Genomic DNA, 19,613 nt, shown 5'->3' on the forward strand with positions numbered 1-19,613 from the left:
AGGGCATGAGCAAAATAATAAAATTATAATAATGGAAAAAACCAAATGATTTTATATTGGTATGGGACTTTTGTATACTGAGTTGCTACATGGATAAAATGAGATCATTTCTAGTAGGCATGGAAGAAAATGAGGCTCAGAAGACTGACCAAGATCCCAAATGGGGTATAAAGTATTAAGTCTATACTTTGGTTATCAGGCTAAGTCAAATGCTTCTATTCTCTTTCACCGCCCCCCCCAAAACACCTCACTCCCTGATCCTTACCCATCTCCTCTGCATCCACACATACTATACTGACAGACACAGTGCTGATGTTTAACACTTGTTGAATTAACATCAAAATCTTAGTCAACAAAAAGTTTGAAGAATACTGTTTATTTTTCTCCCCATCAATATAGTACAGGAAGAAAAATTGATGCTTTTAAAACTAACAATTATATCTCCCTTGCCCCAAGACAAATATGAGTCAGAAAAGCAATGTAGTATTTAGTAAAAGTAAAAGTAAGGCTAGTGTTTAGGCAGTAGAAAGAACCATGTTCCCCCTCCAAAAGTATCCACAGTGGGCAATCAAAACAGACTAGAAAAAAAATTGCTTGAATGGAGCCAAGATGGCAGAGTAGAAGCACAAACTTGGAATGAGCTCCCACTCCAATCACTTCCAATACATTTTTTAAAATGACTCTAAACAAACTTTAGAGCTACAGAACCCACAAAGTGACAGAGAGAAACAAATCTCCCACTGAAGGAAGCCCAGCAGGCAGTGAGGAAGGGTCTATCACAGGGAGCTGGGAGCCAAGCACAGTCCCACATAAGCCCCTCAGTTCTGGCCCCAGGGCGGCTCTGACCAGCAGTGGCCTGAGCAGACTTCAGAAGAATGAATCACCAGCAGCTGTGGCAGTTTCCAGAATTCTCAACCCATAAACACCAAAGACAAAGTAAAAGTTGAATGTAGAACTCTGTTGGAAGGGGGTGGGGGATGGGGCAGAGGGGACTGTCTGGCCCCTGCCCCTGGGGCAAGAAGCAGAGGAGACGCAGAGGCTGTGCAGCCACTACCGACTGACTGCCTCAGGAGCTCCTGGCCTGCAGATCTTAGGGGGACCAAGCAACCATTCAGAGAGTAATCACTCTTGCTTTAAACTGCTTGGATCTGGATTGCGGTCTTGGGTGGTGGTCCTGGGGTATGTGGCCAGTGAGCTAGAGCTCATGGGGGCTGTAGAGAGGGCGCCCTCCTAATAGCTCTGGCAGTTTTGAAAACCCTAGTGAGTTGGGACAAAATATCTCCATTCTGAAAGCAGAGTTCTACCATGGCAAAGAGCTCAAAAATCAAGTAACTGGCTGGCAATATAAGCAAGCAGAGGAAGCACAAACAGACCATAAAATCCTTTTGGGAGGACAAAAAGGATCAAGGCATGGAGCAGGAGGAAGACAACAAAGTCAGAACTCCTGCATCAAAAGCCTCCAAGAAAAATATAAACTGATTACAGGTCATGGAGGAGCTCAAGAAGGATTTTGAAAATCAAGTAAGATAAGTGGAGGAAAAATTTGGAAGAGAAATGAGAATGATGCAAGAAAATCAGGAAAAGCTGGTCAACAGCCTGCTAAAGGAGACCCAAAAATACACTGAAGAAAATAACACCTTAAAAATTAGACTAACTCAAATGGCAAAAGAGGCCCAAAAAGCCAATAAGGAGAAGAACGTCTTAAAAAGCCAAATTTGTCAGATGGAAAAGGAATTTCAAAAACTCACTGAAGAGAATAACTCCTTTAAAATTAGATTGGAGCAACTGGAAGCTCATGACTTTATGAGAAATCAAGATACTTTATTATAATACAGATCCAAACAAATGAAAGAATAGAAGGCAATGTGAAATATCTCATTGGAAAAACCACTAACCTGGAAAGTAGATCCAGAGAGAGAATTTTAAACTAGACTACCTGAAAGCCATGATCAAAAAAAGAGACACCTAGATACCATCTTTCAAGAAATTCTCAAGGAAGTTGCCCTGATATTCTAGAAACAGAGGGCAAAATAGAAATTGAAAGAATTTACCAATCCTCTCTTTAAAAAGATCCCATAAAGAAAACTCCTAGGAATATAGCCAAATTCCAGAGTTCCCAGGTCAAGGAGAAAATACTGCAAGCAGTCAGGAAGAAACAATTTTGAGTATTGTGGAAACGTAATCAGTACAACACAAGACCTAGCAGCTTCTACATTAAGGGATCAAAGGCCTTGGAATATGATATTCCAGAAATTAAAGGAGCTAGGACAGAGCGGCTAGGTGGCACAGTGAATAAAGCACCAGCCCTGGAGTCAGGAGGACCTGAGTTCAAATCTGGCCTCAGACACTTAACACAAAAACTAGCCATGTGACCTTGGGCAAGTCATTTAACCCCAACTGCCCTCTAAAAAAGCAAAAAAAAGGAGCTAGGACTAAAACTAAGAATCACCTACCCTACAAAACTGAGTATAATGCTACAAGGGAAAATATGATCATTCAATGAAATAGAGGATTTTCAAGCATTCTTGATGAAAAAAACCAGAGCTGAACAGAAAATCTGACTTTCAACTATAAGAAGCAAGAGAAGCATGAGAAAGTAAACAGAAAAAAGAAATCATAAGGAACTTATTAAAGTTGAACTATTTACATTCCTATGTGGAAAAATGATCACTGTAACTCACTCATAAGACTTTTCTCAGTATGAGGATGGTTGAAGGGAATATATATATAAATATATATATGTATGTATAGGAGGGTGCATATGTATATAAATATATGTGAGTGTTGGCATATGTATGTTCATGTATACATAGAGAGCACAGGATGAGTTGAATATGAAAGGATGATATCTAAAAAATAAAATTAAGAGGTGAGAAAGGAATTTATTGGGAGGAGAAAGGGAGAGATAGATTAGGTTAAATTATCTCATATAAAAGAGGCAAGAGAAAACTGTTACAATGGAAGGGAAGAGCAGGAAGGTGAAAAGGGAATGGGACAACCCTATGCTCATTGAATTTGGCTTAAGGAGGGAATAACATACACACTCAATTGGGTATCTTACCCTACAGGGAAACAAGGGGGGAGAGAGTAGTTAGAAGCAAACATTTTTGGAAAGGGATAGGGTCAAAGGAGAAAACAGAATAAGTGGGGGGCGGGATAGGATGGAGGGAAATATAGTTAGTCTTTCACAATATAACTACTATGGAAATGATTTGGGTAACATGTACAACCTATATTGAACTGCTTATCTCCCCAGTGGGAGCGGGGGAGGAGGGCAGAAGGGAAAAAATCTCGAACTCAAAGTTTTAAAAACAAAATTGGGTTGTTTTTTTTTACATGCAACTGGGAAATAAGATATACAGGCACCAGGGTATAGAAATCCATCTTGCCTAGGTGGCCCAGTGAATACAGTAACGGCCCTAGAGTCAGGAGGACTTGAGTTCAAATAAAGCCTTTGCTCAGACACTTGACACATTTACTAGCTGTGTGACTTTGGGCAAGTCACTTAACCCCAACTGCCCTGCATTCCCCTATCCAAAAAGAAAATAAAACAATTGCTTAACATTTCAGGGCCTGAGTGAAATGACCAGATACTCATTACTCACCACATCTTTTCCCTAGTACTTCAAAATAATAAACGCAAATGAAGGCACTAAAAGTTGTTGCACTCATATCAAACTGATTACCATCTCAGGAAGGAGGAATGGAGAAAGAATTTGGAACTAAAAATTTTTTAAAGTGAGTATTAGTAGGCACTTCTTATGTACTTACATTATCTCCTTATTAGATAGTGAACTCTATCTATGAAAGCAGGTATCATTAAATATATTTTTAAAGGGGACTAGAAGGGAAAGAAGACCCTCATACCATATTCCAAAATCAATTACAGCAGATAAAAAGGTAAGGAGAGGATTATGTCAGGCCTGTGCCATTGTACTAAATAATCTTCATTAATGTTTGAAGGCCTCAATCATTCCCTCTTCTTCAAAGGGAAAGGAGACTCTGGATATTGAACAATGGGAAAAGACTGCTGTTGTTTACATGTTGCTGGAATAAAGACAAAGTGAAAAAAAAATTTGTCAATAATCAGAAGATGACATTTAAGAATTTCTTCTAATTTTCAGATCTGGCATTTTTGTATATCTGACCCCCAGAAGAAGAGCTATAGTAGCTATAAAGCCCACCGACATGTCACCAACAGTACTGGGAATACACTGAGAAAAAAAATACACTGAGCTTTGTATTCCAATATTTATGTAAGGCATCACTGTGTACAAAGTGCTAATCTTATCCTAAACCTGAGGAAACATAAAACTGTTCATGGGAAAGTAACTTAAATGAATGAAAAAGTATTTTAAGTAGCAGCATAGAGGACAGAGTACTGGGAGTGAAGTCAGGAAAACTCCAGTTCAAACCCAGGCTCAGACACTAGCTGTGTGACCCTAGGCAAGTCACTTAACCCTGTTTGTCTCAGTTTCCTCATCTGTAAAATGAGTTAGAGAAGAAAATGACAAACTACTCCAGCATCATAACCAAGAAAACCCCCAAAAAGGGATTGCAAAGAGTCAGACACAGGAAAGGCCAAAAAATTAAAGAAGTGGTGCAAACAGGGAGTTCTATGCCCAGAGCATAAGAGCTGGGGCCCTAAAGAAATTTACATTCTAGGGGCAGCTAGGTGGCACAGTGGATAGAGCACCAGACCTGGAGTCAGGAAGACCTGAGTTCAAATCCAGCCTCAGACACTTAACACAAAAGCTAGCCATCTGACCTTGGGCAAGGCACTTAACCCCAATAACCCTGCCTTCTACTTCATTAGTGCTTATAAGCAAGAGCTCAAGTCTCATCAACAGCTTCTCTAAAACACTAGGAACAAATAAAAAACTTAATTAGCAATAACAGATGCCAAAGTATAACCTTACAGTAATGTTTCAAATGATTTAAATTAAAGACCTGGCTAATTTGTCTTCAGGAGACATGCTAAAGAAAACAAGATTTCACAGTTTAACAGCACCAAAATGTTTTCTTGACTAATGTCAAGTTGGTGCATCAATAATATCCATGTAAGAGTTTTCCCTGATTTATTTCAAAGTAAGGAGGCAGAATGGATCTTAAGAGATTTAAACTGATCAGTTACTTCTCCAAGCAAGGCCCATGAGTTAACCTTATATGACATTAACAAGAGTAGAAGAATATTACTTTATTTTATGGAATTTCTCTAAAGAGATAGCTTCCTTTAAAACCCATTTTCTACAAGAAGTCTTTCCTGAAACCCCTTAATCCTAAACCTCCCTCTGTTGACTATCTCCAATTTATCATGTATACATAGACACATTAGAGAGTCTGTACCTACTTTGCATGTTTTTTTCCTACGTAGACTGTGAGGTCCTTGAAAGCAGGTCTTTCCCTATATCTCCAGCACTTAGTACAGTGCCTGGCACATAGTGTATGCTTAATAAATGCTTTTTTGACTTGACTGGATATGGGAAGCCATAACCCTAGCTCCATTCTATCTATCCCTGATTCCCTCCCTCACTCCAAATATGTCCCAGGATTTACAGGTTGTCAAGATTTAAAAGGCAGGGAAAAACAGTTCTAGAGTGTGACTCAATCTTAACTGGCAGAGCCTCTGTACTCTGCCACTAATTAACCTATCAATTACCTGGGCTCCCCCCTGCTCTTCACTGACCTCTCCAAAAAGAGTAAAGCAAATGTTTTAGCACTAACTTGCTACCAAAGGTCCCTCCTTATGTATTTCTCTTCCCTCCCCCCATCATATATGTTATATATCACATAAGTCTTCCCATTAAGAACCAAAAGTTTTTACTGTTGTTGATGTGTATCATGAACAAATGAAACACATTGAAAAGTTTCGTTTTGCTTTAAAAAAAAATCTATGAACTCTGAATTTCATAAATTTTCATAAATTTGGTTCAAATTAATTTCCAGTTTAATCTTTGTTTCATTACCTTATTTCTAAGTGAACAAACACAAAGAAAAAGGCCTCACATCTGCAAAAATTGAGAACATGCATTAGATTAGGCTTTTAAAAAACAATCGGTTCAATGTAGGTGAAAAGGAGAACTTCCTAGGCCATAAGATGAATTATCCAAATCAATTCTATTGCTTACTTATGAATAATTTTCCATGCAGTTTTCTTTCAAGATTTTATTCTATCAGCTCAACCACAAACTCAATTCCCAAAGGCACGATAATCATTATTCCCTTAAAATCTATAGTAAAACCAGAAGATAAAAGTTTTAACAATCTTTTTATTAAAACTCCATTTTACGCACTCAAGAACCTGCTCATTTAAGATCCGAGTTGGTTCCTCCATTAAGATTAAGATATAAGCTCCTTGTGGGCAGAAACTGTTTTTGTTTTTTCTTTTTATCCCCAAGGCTTAGCAAGGAGCCTACAACAGAATAAGAATCTTAATATATGCCTTCTAATTGACTCCTTATTGTGTGACCCCTGGGAATATAAACATCTTTGAGCCCAAACAAAGAGGTAAGGGGAAAAAAAAAACACTTTGTAAATCTATTAATGCTAGTTTTGCTTAAATAAGAACAAGAAAAAAAGACTTAACTTATATATTGAATTCTTCAATCATATGACTATTAGTCCTTCTAGTCCTTAGTAAATACTATGCACTGGAGTACTTGGCACAAGCAAGTAACCGATATGAGACAAAATGAATCAGAGCTTAATGTTATGGGAGTGGCTTTGTCTCAAAACATATAAAGCAAGCTTACAGGCTTTTAATAGAAGCATCTAAATGGCACAATGGGTGAAGTACTGGACTTGGAATCAGAATGAGAAGTTCAAATCCTGCCTCAGAAACTGACTTTATGACCTTGGCAAAGTCATTTAACTTCTCTCTGGCTCAGTTTCCTCATCTCTGAAATAAGGGATAATAAAAAGCACTTAACCCCTCCCAATGAGATAACACATCAAACACTTTGCAAATGTTAAAATATATAACAGCTAGCTATAAAATATCATCTGAACAATTTTTCTACAAATTTCTTATTAATAAAACAAGTTATTTATTAAGAATATTGCAAAAAAAATTTTTAAACACCTCCCTAGAAAAACTAAAGAAACTTTGGAGAAAGTAGATATGACAAATCCAATTAAAAAGTTATATGGCCAGGTCCAAAGCCAAGTGCCAACTCCTACCCGTCAATTTCATGTCTTATGAGACCAATATTAGCCTCTCTAATAAGGGAGGAAGTTCTCAAAGGAAGATGCAGGTATAAAACAAGACAAGTTTTAAAAATTTCATGTATTTGAATAGTAATATAACTGGGGGAACTTCCTTTCCATACATTGGATGGATGTGGTTAAATATGTTCTCTGGGGGGGAGGGTTGGGGGGGGCGGATAAGTGGCTCAGTGAATAGAGCATTGGCCCTGGAATCGGGAGGACTCAAGTTCAAATCCAGCCACACTAGCTGTGTGACTTTGGGCAAGTCACTTAACACCAACTGCCCTCCAAAAAGCAAAAAATAAAAACAAATGAATAAGTATGTCCTCTGGGAGAATCTATCTTTTAAGTATATAATGTCAATAATGTTACTCTCCCCCAAAGGGCAAAAGAGACAGATTGAAAAAAAAATCAAGTATGCCCAAAGTAACAGCATCTTACTTACCAAAACACAACATACAGCTACATGAATACTTAAAATAAATGAAGTTAATTTACTTAAGCTGAAAAAGAACACTGACCTAAAGTGACTTTTTCATGCTTCCACTTGAATGGTAAGTTTAAGCAGTTTATTTTCAACTAATTCTAACAGAATAGGTCTTTAGACCAAAAAGGCTTTCAGTGCCTCACTCAGCTCATAAGCATACATTAAGTGCCTGAGAATACAAAGGCAAAAATAAAACAAAGTGTCCTACTTTTGAAAATCTTAGTCTACTCAAAGGAGAAAAGAAGTACACGGTTATAGTGGGGAAAGGTGTGTTAGGAAAGGATTCATATAGAAGATGAAGTTGAATTGAGCCTGGGAAGTAACTACTGTATAAAGATTTTGACAGACAGGTGGGGAAGGAGTGTACATTCCTGACATAGGCAGCAGCCAATGTTAAAGGCATGGAGGCAGGAGATGAAGTCTCATATACAAAGAATAGTAAACAAGGCCAGTTTGGTTGGTCTGCAGAGTTCATAAGAGGGAGTAATGTGTAATAAAGCTAGATAGGGTAGGCTGGAGTAGTTTGTGATGGGCTTTAAATGTCACACAGAAGTTTATATTTGATTATAAAGGTAACAGAGAACAAATTCACCCTCCCTAAGAATAAAATTTCTAGTAACTGAAAAGATGATAAATTCTCTAGTTTGTGTTTCAAATATGATAACTTTTTAGCCAAACTAAATAGTGAAAATCAATCCTACTCTCTACTTGGCAATTTTAAGAGGTCACAGAATGTGACAAAGTTTAAAATTAATGAATTTTCTAAGAAAAATATTTTCACAATCATATGGATTTTCTAAGAAAACTATTTCTGCAATTATTACATGTTATATAGTTAAGCATGTTCTAGCAAAACTATTTTATTTACTCAGTCCATATATAAATACATAAAATCTTAAATGTTATGGACAATATTCTACTATCTTTGTAATTAATTAAAATAGCTATCAACAGATTAAAAAATCAACTCTTAATGGAATATATGAAAGTATATAAACTAGATGAGGAAAGCAGCAATTGAACTGATCCCAAGCCATTACCCATCTTCAAGGTTTTTTGAGATGTTTTTGTTGTTGTTGCTATTGTTTTGAGGAGGTGGGGTGGAGAAAAGACGCTGGTTTTTGACAATGAAAGGTTGTCTCTGCTCAATGTCAGCATTTCCCAATGATACTTTCATTCCCCAAAACCATGGGCACACAAATTCTTGCCCTTTGATGCCCTTTTTACTTCGAGGAAGGGAAAAGTAGATTCCTTAAATAAGGAGTTCAGGGTAGAAAATGTTAATAGTGCCCACAGGAGTTTCAGATATAGTCCAAGTAACCATCTGACCTCACAATGCATTAACTGAACTAAACACTGAAATAATAATCAACCACAAAAGATTTTTGTTGTAACACATGGTAAATTCAATCTAAAACACACAAGAACTTTCTGAGTCAATGGAATGATAAATGCAACATCTTAGTAAATAAACATTCTAAATCAGATAGGTTTGTGATCAAGCAATTTATCTCCTTGGGCCTCAAATCCCTCTTTGGTAACAGGAAGAATTAACACTAGAAGATCTTGGGGAAAAAAAGCACCCTGCAGCTCTGACACTCAGATTCTATGAAAAATATGCACTAAAGAAAGATCCATTATAAATCAACAGAGAGATATTCTTTGTTCTGTAGAGAGTACCCTATTTGGAGGAAGTAACCTTCCTCAATAATATAAAATATCCTCTGAGTAGCACGGTTTGTTTTTAATCTATATTTAACATAATAATCAGCTACATTTTGGAAACTACATTGAATAAGACCCAGTAACTAGCATAGTTTTTAAATATCTTTTAAAATTTTAAAGTTTTTTTTATTCATTACATACATATGGATTATAGCAGGCTGACCATCCTCACTGCTTTCCCTGATGTAAGCAGATAGATTTCAGGTGATTGTAGCCTTTGACCTGAAACAAAATTACTGTCTCAGATGATTCTACATGAGGAAAGTCTACAGCCATATTTATTCAAATGGACATAGAAAGTTCAGCCACCAATGTTTTCCTAAATAAGCAACTTCTCAACAAGAAACTTTGGTTTCTTGAAACAATCCCTCATAGTAATATTATTACAAGACAATATGAAATTCTCTACCAATACTGCAGGTTAAAAAAGGTACTTGTTTATTACAAAAGCTCCCCCTACTCCTTCCAAATCCTACTCAGACTTCATTCAAGGCCTCAGTTCAAATCTCACCTCCTTAAATTGTTCCCTAACCACCCTACTTGAAAGCTGGCATGTTCTCTTTTACTATTGACTGTCTTAGTGTCTATATATCCATCATCTATCACATAGTCTTTCATATACATTATACTCATTTGTGTAAATGATGTACTACCCAACTGAAGTGCAACCTCCTTGAAGAAAAAGTTCAGTTCTGTCCTCTTATCCTCAGAATGTAGCATATCTCCTGCAGAGTATCTAATAAATTTTATTGCCACCTCAACTAGAAAGTGAGCTCCTTAAAGATGTTTTCTTATCCCTGATCCCCACTGATTACTCAGTATATGCCACATACATGTCAAACACACAGTAACATCCCTTGGCCCAACTGACTTGAGAATGTACAAAGGCAAAGAGCAGCAAAGAGTACCAAAAGAACAAACATTAGTCATGAAGGTGCTATGGTTAAATCTGTATTTCCCAGTTTTTCTTTTCCCTACAAAAAGTATTTCCCTCCTCTCCCCTCAAAACACCCACAAGTTAATGCTCAATGGTCCTTAATGCTGGACCACCAACCAAAAAAGACACCACAGAATGCTTTCCCTCAAGAGTTTAAATATCAAACTTCTGCTTGAGTAAAACTGTAAGAACTGCCTTCCACCAGACCATCGACTAGATTATATATTGTTGCATAGTACAACTATCAACTACCGCACTGAAAACCAAAAAATGTAGATATGATGGGGTTGTACTATATTAAAAGCTCAGTCAACAAAAATAAGGGCCTGCTATGTGCCAAGCACTGAGCTCTTCATGCAAAAGTTATTTAGGATAAAGATGTTCCAGAACATAGAGAAAGTATGAAATCTTTGTCAATATAATATCCTTACACTGTTTAAACATCCAAGTCTGGATGCTTAAAGAGGGACAGGATCAACAATTATTTTTATTCTGAATGAACTCAGATCAATCAACTAACATTTATTAAGCCCCTATTGTCCCAGGCACTCTGTGTTAGGTGCTAGATACAAATACAAAGAATAAAACAATCCTTACCCATCAGTGGCTTACATTCTAACAGGGAAACAAGTACATATAAACAGACTAAAAATAAATACAAATAAACTCATTGTGGTTAAAGATGGATGGAGGGCACTAGCAGTTAGGGGGAGGGTATGTGGAAATTAGGAGACAAAGGAAAAGAGCAATTCTACAAGGCTAAAGTGAATATGTAGTGTATTATACACATGGGGTGGGGGCAGGTTGAGGGAGAAGGGGAAGGAGGAAAAGGAAACAAATATCTATTAATAGGTAGCACAGTGGATAGAGTGCTAGGCCTAAAGTTAGGAAGACTCATCTTCCAGAGTTCAAATTTAGCCTGAGACACTTCCCAGCTCTGTGACTCTGGGCAAGTCACTGAACTACAGTCTCATCTGTAAAATGAGCTAGAGAAGGGATCTTTGCCAAGAAAACCCCAAACGGAATCACAAAGAGTAGGGCAGGAATGAACAACATGTGCCAGGCATTGTGCTAAGTGCTTTACAAGTATTATCTCATTTGATCTTCACAGCAAAAATGTGAGAGGTTATTGACTTGCCTAAGGTCACACAGCTAAGTAACTGTTTGAGGCCATATTTAAAAACAAACCTTCCTTACTCCAGGTCCTGTACTCTATCCACTGTGCCACCTAGCTGCTTAGGTGGACAACCAGAATAAAGTCAGAAATGGGAGATGGAATGCTATTATGTGAGAAGCAGAGAAAATGTTAGGCTAGACAATATCTTCATAATATAGGCTCCTTAAGAACATGCCAGTTGTGACCTGTCTTTGTATCACCAGAGTACAGCAAGGTGCCTGATACATATGCTTCTTCATTCAATTTACTAATAGCTAGTAGGCATATAGTGTTTAATGTTTGTAAATATGTAATGTTTTTCCATGTTACCTTGTTCCTCACAACAGTGTTCTAAGGGAGTGGGGGGTAGGTTACTATTATTATTACACCCTTTCCAGAGATGAAAAACTGAAGCTGAGAGAGGTTATGTGACTTGGTCAGAGTCATTGAGCCTGTTTGAACTCAGGTGTTCCTGTTTTCAAGTTCAGCACACAATCCACTAAGCAAGATGGAAATTGAATTAGGGTCACATTGTGAAAGGCTTTAAAAACCATTTAGCTTTTAAGAAGAATTTATATTTTATTTCTAGAGGCAATAGGGAGCCACTGGAATTTATAAGTGACACTGACAGATGTGCTCTTAGGATGATGCCTTGGGCATCACCTGTCAGTTTCTTTTCCTGTTGTAATCACAGGGGTTGGAAAGCTAAGTGTTAGACAATTGGGAAAAAAGATAGTAAGTTCTGGTAGAGAGTTTAAAAGGTAAATAAACTCAAAGGGGGCTCCCAGTTGCCTCTAGGATACAATACAAACTACTCAGCCTAGTACTTAAAGCCCTTTACAATCTGATTCTTACTTTATCCTTCCAGTATTGTTTCATATTATAGCACCCATCCCCATTCCCCTTCCTAGCACTGACCATGCCACTTATTAAGAAGCTTGCTAACTGTCCCATCCTTTACATTACATACCATCTCTTATCTCTCTACTTTTGTGCTCCATCCCTGGTGTACACTCCCTCCTCACCTACACCTTTAAGAAGGGCAGATTCAAAGCATAAGATTAGGTGTAATTTCCTACTTGAAGCCTTCCCTGATTTCCTCCAAAGTCCCCTTATTAACACACTTTCCCTTTTAAAAGATGCTTTGGGTTCACTTGAGTTCATTTTATCTCTCAAACTTGAATGCATGCTGCTCCCTGGCCAAGACTTTTTTTTTTTTGGTCTACATCCCTAGGATCTCAGAGTGCCTTAAATATAATGATCACTTGATTTTTATGTTTAAAAGTAACAGCAAAAAAAATTTCAAGTTAGTATAATCCTCCAAGTGATGGCTGAAAACTTTAACACACTTTTAAGATGATTTGTATATATACTTGTAGAGCTAGAACAGGAGTGTAAAGCAAGTTCCTTAAAAATAACTAGTCTCTCCTGAGGAGGATTTTCGGGAAGAAAGACAAAACTTTGAGGGTCTTCTTCAGAAAAAAAGGGGGACATGGGAGAAGGACACACCTTGATCAGGTCAGTATTAAGGCACAGTATAAGACGAAACAATTTGGAACAAAGCTGTCTTCCAAACTTCTGAATACTGTTTAATATTCAACCATATGTCTCTTTTCTGCCAAGTTTAGAACAAAGTTCCCCCAGAAGAAAAGTTAACAGGTGTATCTTTAGAAATGGATCAAAGAGAAAGCCTGTAAAATTCCCTGAAATGCACTGTAATTGAACACTATGTTTCATTTCTGATCAGCAACACAAACTCACTGATATCTTCTCATCAAGCCTAGTGCTACAGATTTTTATCCCCAAAACAAATGGGTGCAGAAAAAGAATGATATAAGGTCAGGGAGAAAAAAGCTAACCATGGATGAGACACTGGCCAATGAGCGAAAAAAGAAGTAGGTGATGGTGGGGGCCCCAACATAATCCACTAAGTGAAGTGATTCCTGCAGGCAGCTAAGACACCTTGACTGACGGAGCGGCCCTCCGGCCTCAGACTCAAAGCGAGTCCGGGGCTTTGCGGCCTAGCTCTTCCCTGCGTCTCCTCTTCAGACGCCGCCGGGGAGGGGAAGCCTGATAGACAAGACACCTTGGAAGGAGGCAGACAGAGGAGATCCAGGTGGGGTTGGGTCGGGGGTCGAGGAAAAGAAGGTGAGGAAGAGAAGCAAAAGAGTCGTCCGTCCTGACTCCTCTTCGCCCTGGGGCCCAGGACAGGCTTCCGAGCCTCAAAGTGAGCGCCAGCTACCCCTCCCCCTACCTCTGTCCTCTAACCTTCCCCGCGGCTTCCAACTGCTCCACCACAGCCCCGCACCGCCCCGCACGAGTCCCGGCGCGAGGCACCAGCAGCTCTGCCCCCACCCCACCCCCCCCCACCCCCGCAGCGGCAAACCGCCGCGCGCACCTCCAACTGCTCGTGCGACCTCTCTGGGGCCCTGTCTCCCAACTCATCTCCCCCACAGCCCTTTCGGCTAACGCCGCGGTGGGCGGTGCGCGACGCAGCCCCCATAGGCCCCGGGCTCTGCACCCCACCCTGGCCCCCCCTCCCCGCCGAGAGCGCGCTCGGCGGCCTCCCAGGCCCCGTTACTCTCCTAGCCGCCGCCGCACAGCCAGCTCCTCTGAGGAGAAGCGGGCCCGCGCCCCGCCGGCGCCCAGTCACAGGGAGCGCTCACTCCCCCCGCCCTCCGCCAGGGTTCCGGCTAGTCCAGCCCGGAGAAGGCCTCACCCGACCCTAGGCCCAGACGTATCCACCACCACCACCACCCCCTCCGCCTCCCGGTCCGCATCTGAGGCGGATAACGGCGGCGGCGAGAGCAGAAATACTCACTCAGGGGTGGGGTGTTCAGGGTCATAGAAATCCCCCATCTTCGGTGGTGGCGGCAGCGGCTGCTGCTGTTTCATCGGGAAGAGCTACAAGCGGCGGCGGCGGCCCAAACCCCCTCCCCGAAGGCAGGGGAGACACGGGGGAGGGGGGCGGGAGGGGAAGCAGGGGAAGGGGGGAGGAGAGGAGGCGGCTTCTCTGGCGGCGGCGGCAGCGGCGTCGTCGGCAGAGACGCTCACACACGCAGCTACCCCGCCCCCTCGCAGGCGCCGCTGTCACCCTTCCCGACCAACCCCCACCAGCCCCTTAAAGAGATACACACTCGGACCGCACGGGAGTCAGAGGCCGCAGCCGGGGGCGCCCCCTCCCGTCCGGTGGGCCGCGGGAGGCGCCTGAGCCCTGGGGCGGGGCGCCACTCAGGCCACGGTGCCTCCCCAGCACCACCTCCGCAGCCCACCCCCGGCAGTGCTCCAGGTGGGTTCTCCCTCTGCCTGGCGCAGTCCCGGCCGCTCTTCACCACCCCCTACCGGCGGCGTAGCCAATCCCAGCGCGCTCGCTCCCGTCCGAGCTTGGCACCACCCCCCCTCAAACCCCGCCCCCTACCGGAGGACGCGTCTGGGCTTCGCCGCCGGGGGACAGTCTGTAGGAGCTGAGGCGTCGTCTCGGGACTATCTCCCCCGCCCACCTCTTGTCACCTCTTCCTCTTCCTCCTCCTCGCTACTTTTTTACCTCTTCCCACTGTTCCTCCTTCCTCTTCCCTTTTCCCTCCTCCTATCCCTCTCCTCTTCCTCCCATTTCCCATTCCCCTCCTTTCCCCTGCCCCCACCTTGTTTCCCTTTCCTCTTTCTCCCTAGCCTTGTCTCACCCCTCCTTTTCTCCTCTCTCCCTCCTCGATTCCCACCCAGAAGGACCCGCACACCCAGGGAGCGTTGGCAGCCTCGTGAGGGGGGGGGGGGCACTGCTGGGGGGAGTTTTTTGGGAAGAGGGAGGAAAGGTTGGGTGCGGCAAGGGTAGGGGGAAAGAGGAAGGGGACACCCGGGGGGCGGTGGGGGGGGGGGGGGGGGGAAATCGAGACGGGCGAGGCACGGGAGCGGCTGTTGAGGGTCCCCAGTGAGGTGGGTCGGTCCGTTGTTACTCTTTGTTTTTACTGGTGTTTTCTCTGGACACCCCCGCCTCCCTTTCCCTGGGCCGCTGCATGGTCCACTCCCCCCTTTTCTTTCCTCTCTCCCTCTTCCTCCTCCTGCGGGGAAGGAGGGGTGGCCGGTGAGGCCGGCCCCCTCTCCTCGAGCTGCTGCCTTTTTGTTTGTTTTCTCTCCAAGAAAACTCGTGTTGCAGAAATAGGGGGAAGCTCAGGAAGTTGGTAGGAATCCAAACTGTTCTTTTTAGTGGGACTGATCCCTGGACAAGTCAAGGGGTCATGGGGTCGGAGACTTAGAATTGAAATGAAACTCAGAGGTTTTCGGGTACAGAAGCCTAGGCTTGGGCTGATGACGCCTTTTGCCAAAGGTCAGGCTGTTAGAAAGGGGTGTAATTAAGATTTGAATCCAGTCCCTCCATAGGAGAAGATCCTTCCATTGCACCATAAGGCTTTAGGTTTCTGATCTTTAGACCTGAAATGTCACTTTTTTTAGTTACCCAAAGTATCTCTCCACCACTAAGCCTTTTTCCTCATTTTGTTGTTAGGTAATATCTTTTTGGAGTTATATTTTTCTGCCCGTGTTCCCGATTTTGCCTTTGTTTTTTCTCTCAGTCCCCTACCCCTAGGATTTCCTGACCCCGGTGAATTCTCAGCTGTACCATAGTGTAAACTAAAGGAGATTTTCTTATATTTTCCTTCAGGCAAAGGAATTTCCTAAGAAGGGTTATTAACCGGGTCTCCCATGGATATAATAATAGCTCCCATTCATATAGCGTTTTACAATGTGCTTTCCTCAATATTGCCTTGTGAGGTAGATATTAGAAAAGACAAGATAACATTAACCAGAATTGCTTAAGGGGCTGGAGGTTGCTTTATTAGTAAAAGAAAACCAGGAAGACCTCAAGAGCTAGTTAAACCTTGATCGTTTTTGCTTTTGGCGATTTGATGATTTTAACATTTCTAAGTGATGATATTTTTTTCCTTCATAAAAAAAATAATAGCATAGGGGAAAAGGTTAGTCAAAATGATGTGCCAAAGAGAATGAAATGAAACTGAATAGAAGCTCACCATCAAGTTAATCAGTAAAATGTGGGGGAGGGAGATAAAACCTTTATGATATATCCAAAGATTTTCATTTCCATTAGATGTTAAGGTTGACAACTTACCTTATTCAATTTCGGTATTTAATTCCTCATTTATGGAACAGTATGCATTTTCAAAACATTTTAGAGTTAGCAATTCTAATATCAGCAAAGCATGCCATTTGTAATATTCACATTTTTAAAAATTGAAAAATCCCTTGGTTGGTTTTTTTTTTTGCTTTTATTTTTGGAGGGCAATTGGGGTTAAGTGACTTGCCCAAAGTCACACGGCTAGTAAGTATGTCAAGTGTCTGAGGCCCCATTTGAATCCAGGGCCAGCGCTCTATTCACAGCACCACCTACCTGCCCCCCAAATCCCTTGTTTTAGTTACTCAAAACAATAACTATAAAACCAAATTGTAAAACAAGTCACTAGCAAAACCAAATTAAAAGCTGTATTACTCCATACCTTCTGTGTTCAAGATTTTGAGAGGAATACAAAAAATATTGGTTTCTACCTTCAAGAAGTCAATTAAAGGTTTGTGGTTAACAAGAAAAATAAAACTAATATTTATGAAGTGCTTTAAGATTTACAAAGCAATTTAGCTATGTTATGCCATTTAATACATGCTCTGCAAGACCATTTAAATCAAAATAAGACCACTTCTCTTACAGTTCCCCACTGAATGAGTTCCTGAGCATGGTGTTCAAGGTTCTTCAGAAAGTGGTTCCATACTAGCCCTGTGACGTTGAGCAAGTCACTTAACCCCAATTACCCTGCCTTGCCCCCTCAAAAAAGCAAAAAAAAAAAAGTGGTTTCATTATACTTTTCTATCCTTATCTCAACAATGTCCCTCTTCTTAATCATATCACTTATCTTAGCTAAACTGGATTACCGAATGTCCCTCAAATATGGACTGTCTCCAGCCTACCTTTTCAGATTTGTCTCACATTATACTCCATAAAGCAGTCTCCTCTTTAGCCATACTGGCTCACTTAGAACCTGCACTCTGAACTCAGGAATTCTATCTCATATACCTTTGTACACCCTATATTGCCTTCTCACCATAGCTGCTTAGAATACTGGGCTTCCTTCCCAGGTTTACTCTGGTGTCTCCTCAACATAGTATTCACCTTCCTTATAGGAGAGTTATGTTTCTCTTCTCACAGTACTCTATAATTCTCTTATACACGTGTCATTCTCATTTTCATCCTTCTAATCCTTACTGGGTTATAAACTCCTTAAGAGCAAGAATGTATGTTATATTTGTACCAGATCTTGGCACACTGCATTGCACAAGTCATTGACATCTAGTCCTTCCTTACCACTGTCCTCACCCCCTTGCCATCTGACTTCTGCCCCTACCAATCCACTGAAATTGTTCTTTCAGTCACCCAGTCTAATTGATTAGTTGGCTGTTTGCCTGGTTTTTTCCTTGTCTTTATCTTCTTTGACTCCCTTGAAACTTTTAACTCTACTGATCATTCCTCTTCTCCCAAATACTCTCTCCCTTGGCTTCAGAACATCACAACTTCTTTGTCATTCTTATCTACTACTTTTCTGTCTCCTCCACTGTGTCTGTTCTTTTCTCAGCCCTATTTTTTCTTTAAACTCTGTCCCTTAGTTATCACATTTGCTTTCATGATTTCAGCTATGACCTCTTCCCAAGTCTTGTGGATGTTTGTGAACTGTCCCATCTGACCTTCCTTTCTATTCAAGTGAACACAACAAACACTTATTAATTGCCTGTTCTGTATCAGGCAGAGGTTGGGCATCTAGGTGGTGAAGTGGATAGAATGCCGTTCCTGGAATCAGCAAATCTGACCTCAGTCACTTACCAGCTAGGTGACCCTGGGCAAATCACTTCATCCTGTTTGCCTCAGTTTCCTCATCTGTAAAATGAGCTGGAGAAGGAAATTGCAAGTCACTCCAGCATCTTTGCCAAGAAAACACAACTGAACAACTATCCCAGGCACTATGATAGGTGTTTGAGATACAAAAAAAAACCCCCAAAACAAAGCAAAACAAGGAACTTTCATTCTTTTAACAATAAGGGTGGGATGGGGAGAACATGTACATATATAAATAAATGCATAATATATGCAAAGTAATTTGGGGTGGGGGAGTTCTACCATGAAGGGTAGTCTGTTAACAATGGAACAAGGGATTCTAAAGAGCACAATGAAAGAGTAAGGAAAAGTAGGGTCAGGACACTGGAGGATGGCTGGGGAAGGGAGTTTTGGCTTGTGCATCATCCTATAAATCAGAATTATAGAGATTCAGAGTAGAGCCTTGGAACAATAGATAGTCACATTCCTAGAAGCAAAAATAATGATTGGACCATCCTTGAGAAAAGTAGAACATGGTAGGGAGTATCAACAGATCAACTACCAGTCCTTGGCCCTGTGTGTTGGGTCAAGCTTGGTAACGTCCTGGAGCCACGCTGATTGTAGAAGGTTGAGGTATTTTTGAGGTGCTCACCCTCAGCCAGGAGAGTTACGTACTGTCTTTACTTCCACTGCAACCACTATAGTGCAAATTCGGTTACCTCCTATATCGGCTACTGTAATGGCCTCTACCCTCTTTCTCTCCCAGGCCATTCTTTGTTATGATGCCACACTCAACTTCTTTATGCCTAAAAATGGTCATTTGGTCTTCCGCTTTCAGCATTTCACTATTATACACCTAGTAAAATTCATTTAAAAAAAATGCCTTTTCCTGGCATTTGAGACTCTTCACAATCTGGCTGCACCCTATCCTTCCATTTTTTCCTAATAATCTTTTGTCTTCATGAATGACTCCTCAAACATGCTGTGCTCTTTTTCACTTTAATGTTCTTGTTCATACTATCCCTATGCCTAGAATGTCATCCCTCCCCCTTTTTATTTGTTTAATGAATACTTGCCCATCCTTATAAATTGACACAAATTCTGCTTCCAAGGTACCATCTGGATTCCCTCCATTGTTACTGACCATTGCCCTACAAATACCATTTCATTGGAATGCCTCTAATATACTTTTTAATGTATTTTGCAACATATGTGCATGTTTTATCTATCTCTGCTA

At 41.1% G+C, this 19,613-nt stretch overlaps 2 protein-coding genes across 4 annotated transcripts in view; one reads left to right on the forward strand and one right to left on the reverse strand.

The window, feature by feature from the left end:
* The window catches only part of SETD2 (SET domain containing 2, histone lysine methyltransferase), a 141,924-nt gene extending 127,426 nt beyond the window's left edge, over positions 1–14,498 (reverse strand). For 2 of the 3 annotated variants that reach the window (XR_011169813.1, XM_069095910.1), the window contains exon 1: positions 14,333–14,498. Coding sequence is in view for 1 of the 3 variants with exons in the window: in XM_069095910.1 (XP_068952011.1) it covers positions 14,333–14,406 (74 nt within the window). In the remaining 2 variants the exon portion in view is untranslated. The remainder of the gene's footprint in view (positions 1–14,332) is intronic. The other variant, XM_069095912.1, reaches the window with a different exon arrangement.
* A 145-nt stretch (positions 14,499–14,643) lies between these two features.
* LOC138167170 (tubulin delta chain-like) overlaps positions 14,644–19,613 on the forward strand; it is a 76,761-nt gene continuing 71,791 nt past the window's right edge. Inside the window, exon 1 of the mRNA XM_069095914.1 lies at positions 14,644–14,800. The gene's annotated coding sequence lies outside the window, so the exon portion shown is untranslated. The remainder of the gene's footprint in view (positions 14,801–19,613) is intronic.

Source organism: Petaurus breviceps, unplaced genomic scaffold (assembly GCF_028583685.1).
Source record: "Petaurus breviceps papuanus isolate PSGF00001 unplaced genomic scaffold, PetGlider_PUasm1.0 227, whole genome shotgun sequence".
NCBI lineage: Eukaryota > Metazoa > Chordata > Mammalia > Diprotodontia > Petauridae > Petaurus > Petaurus breviceps.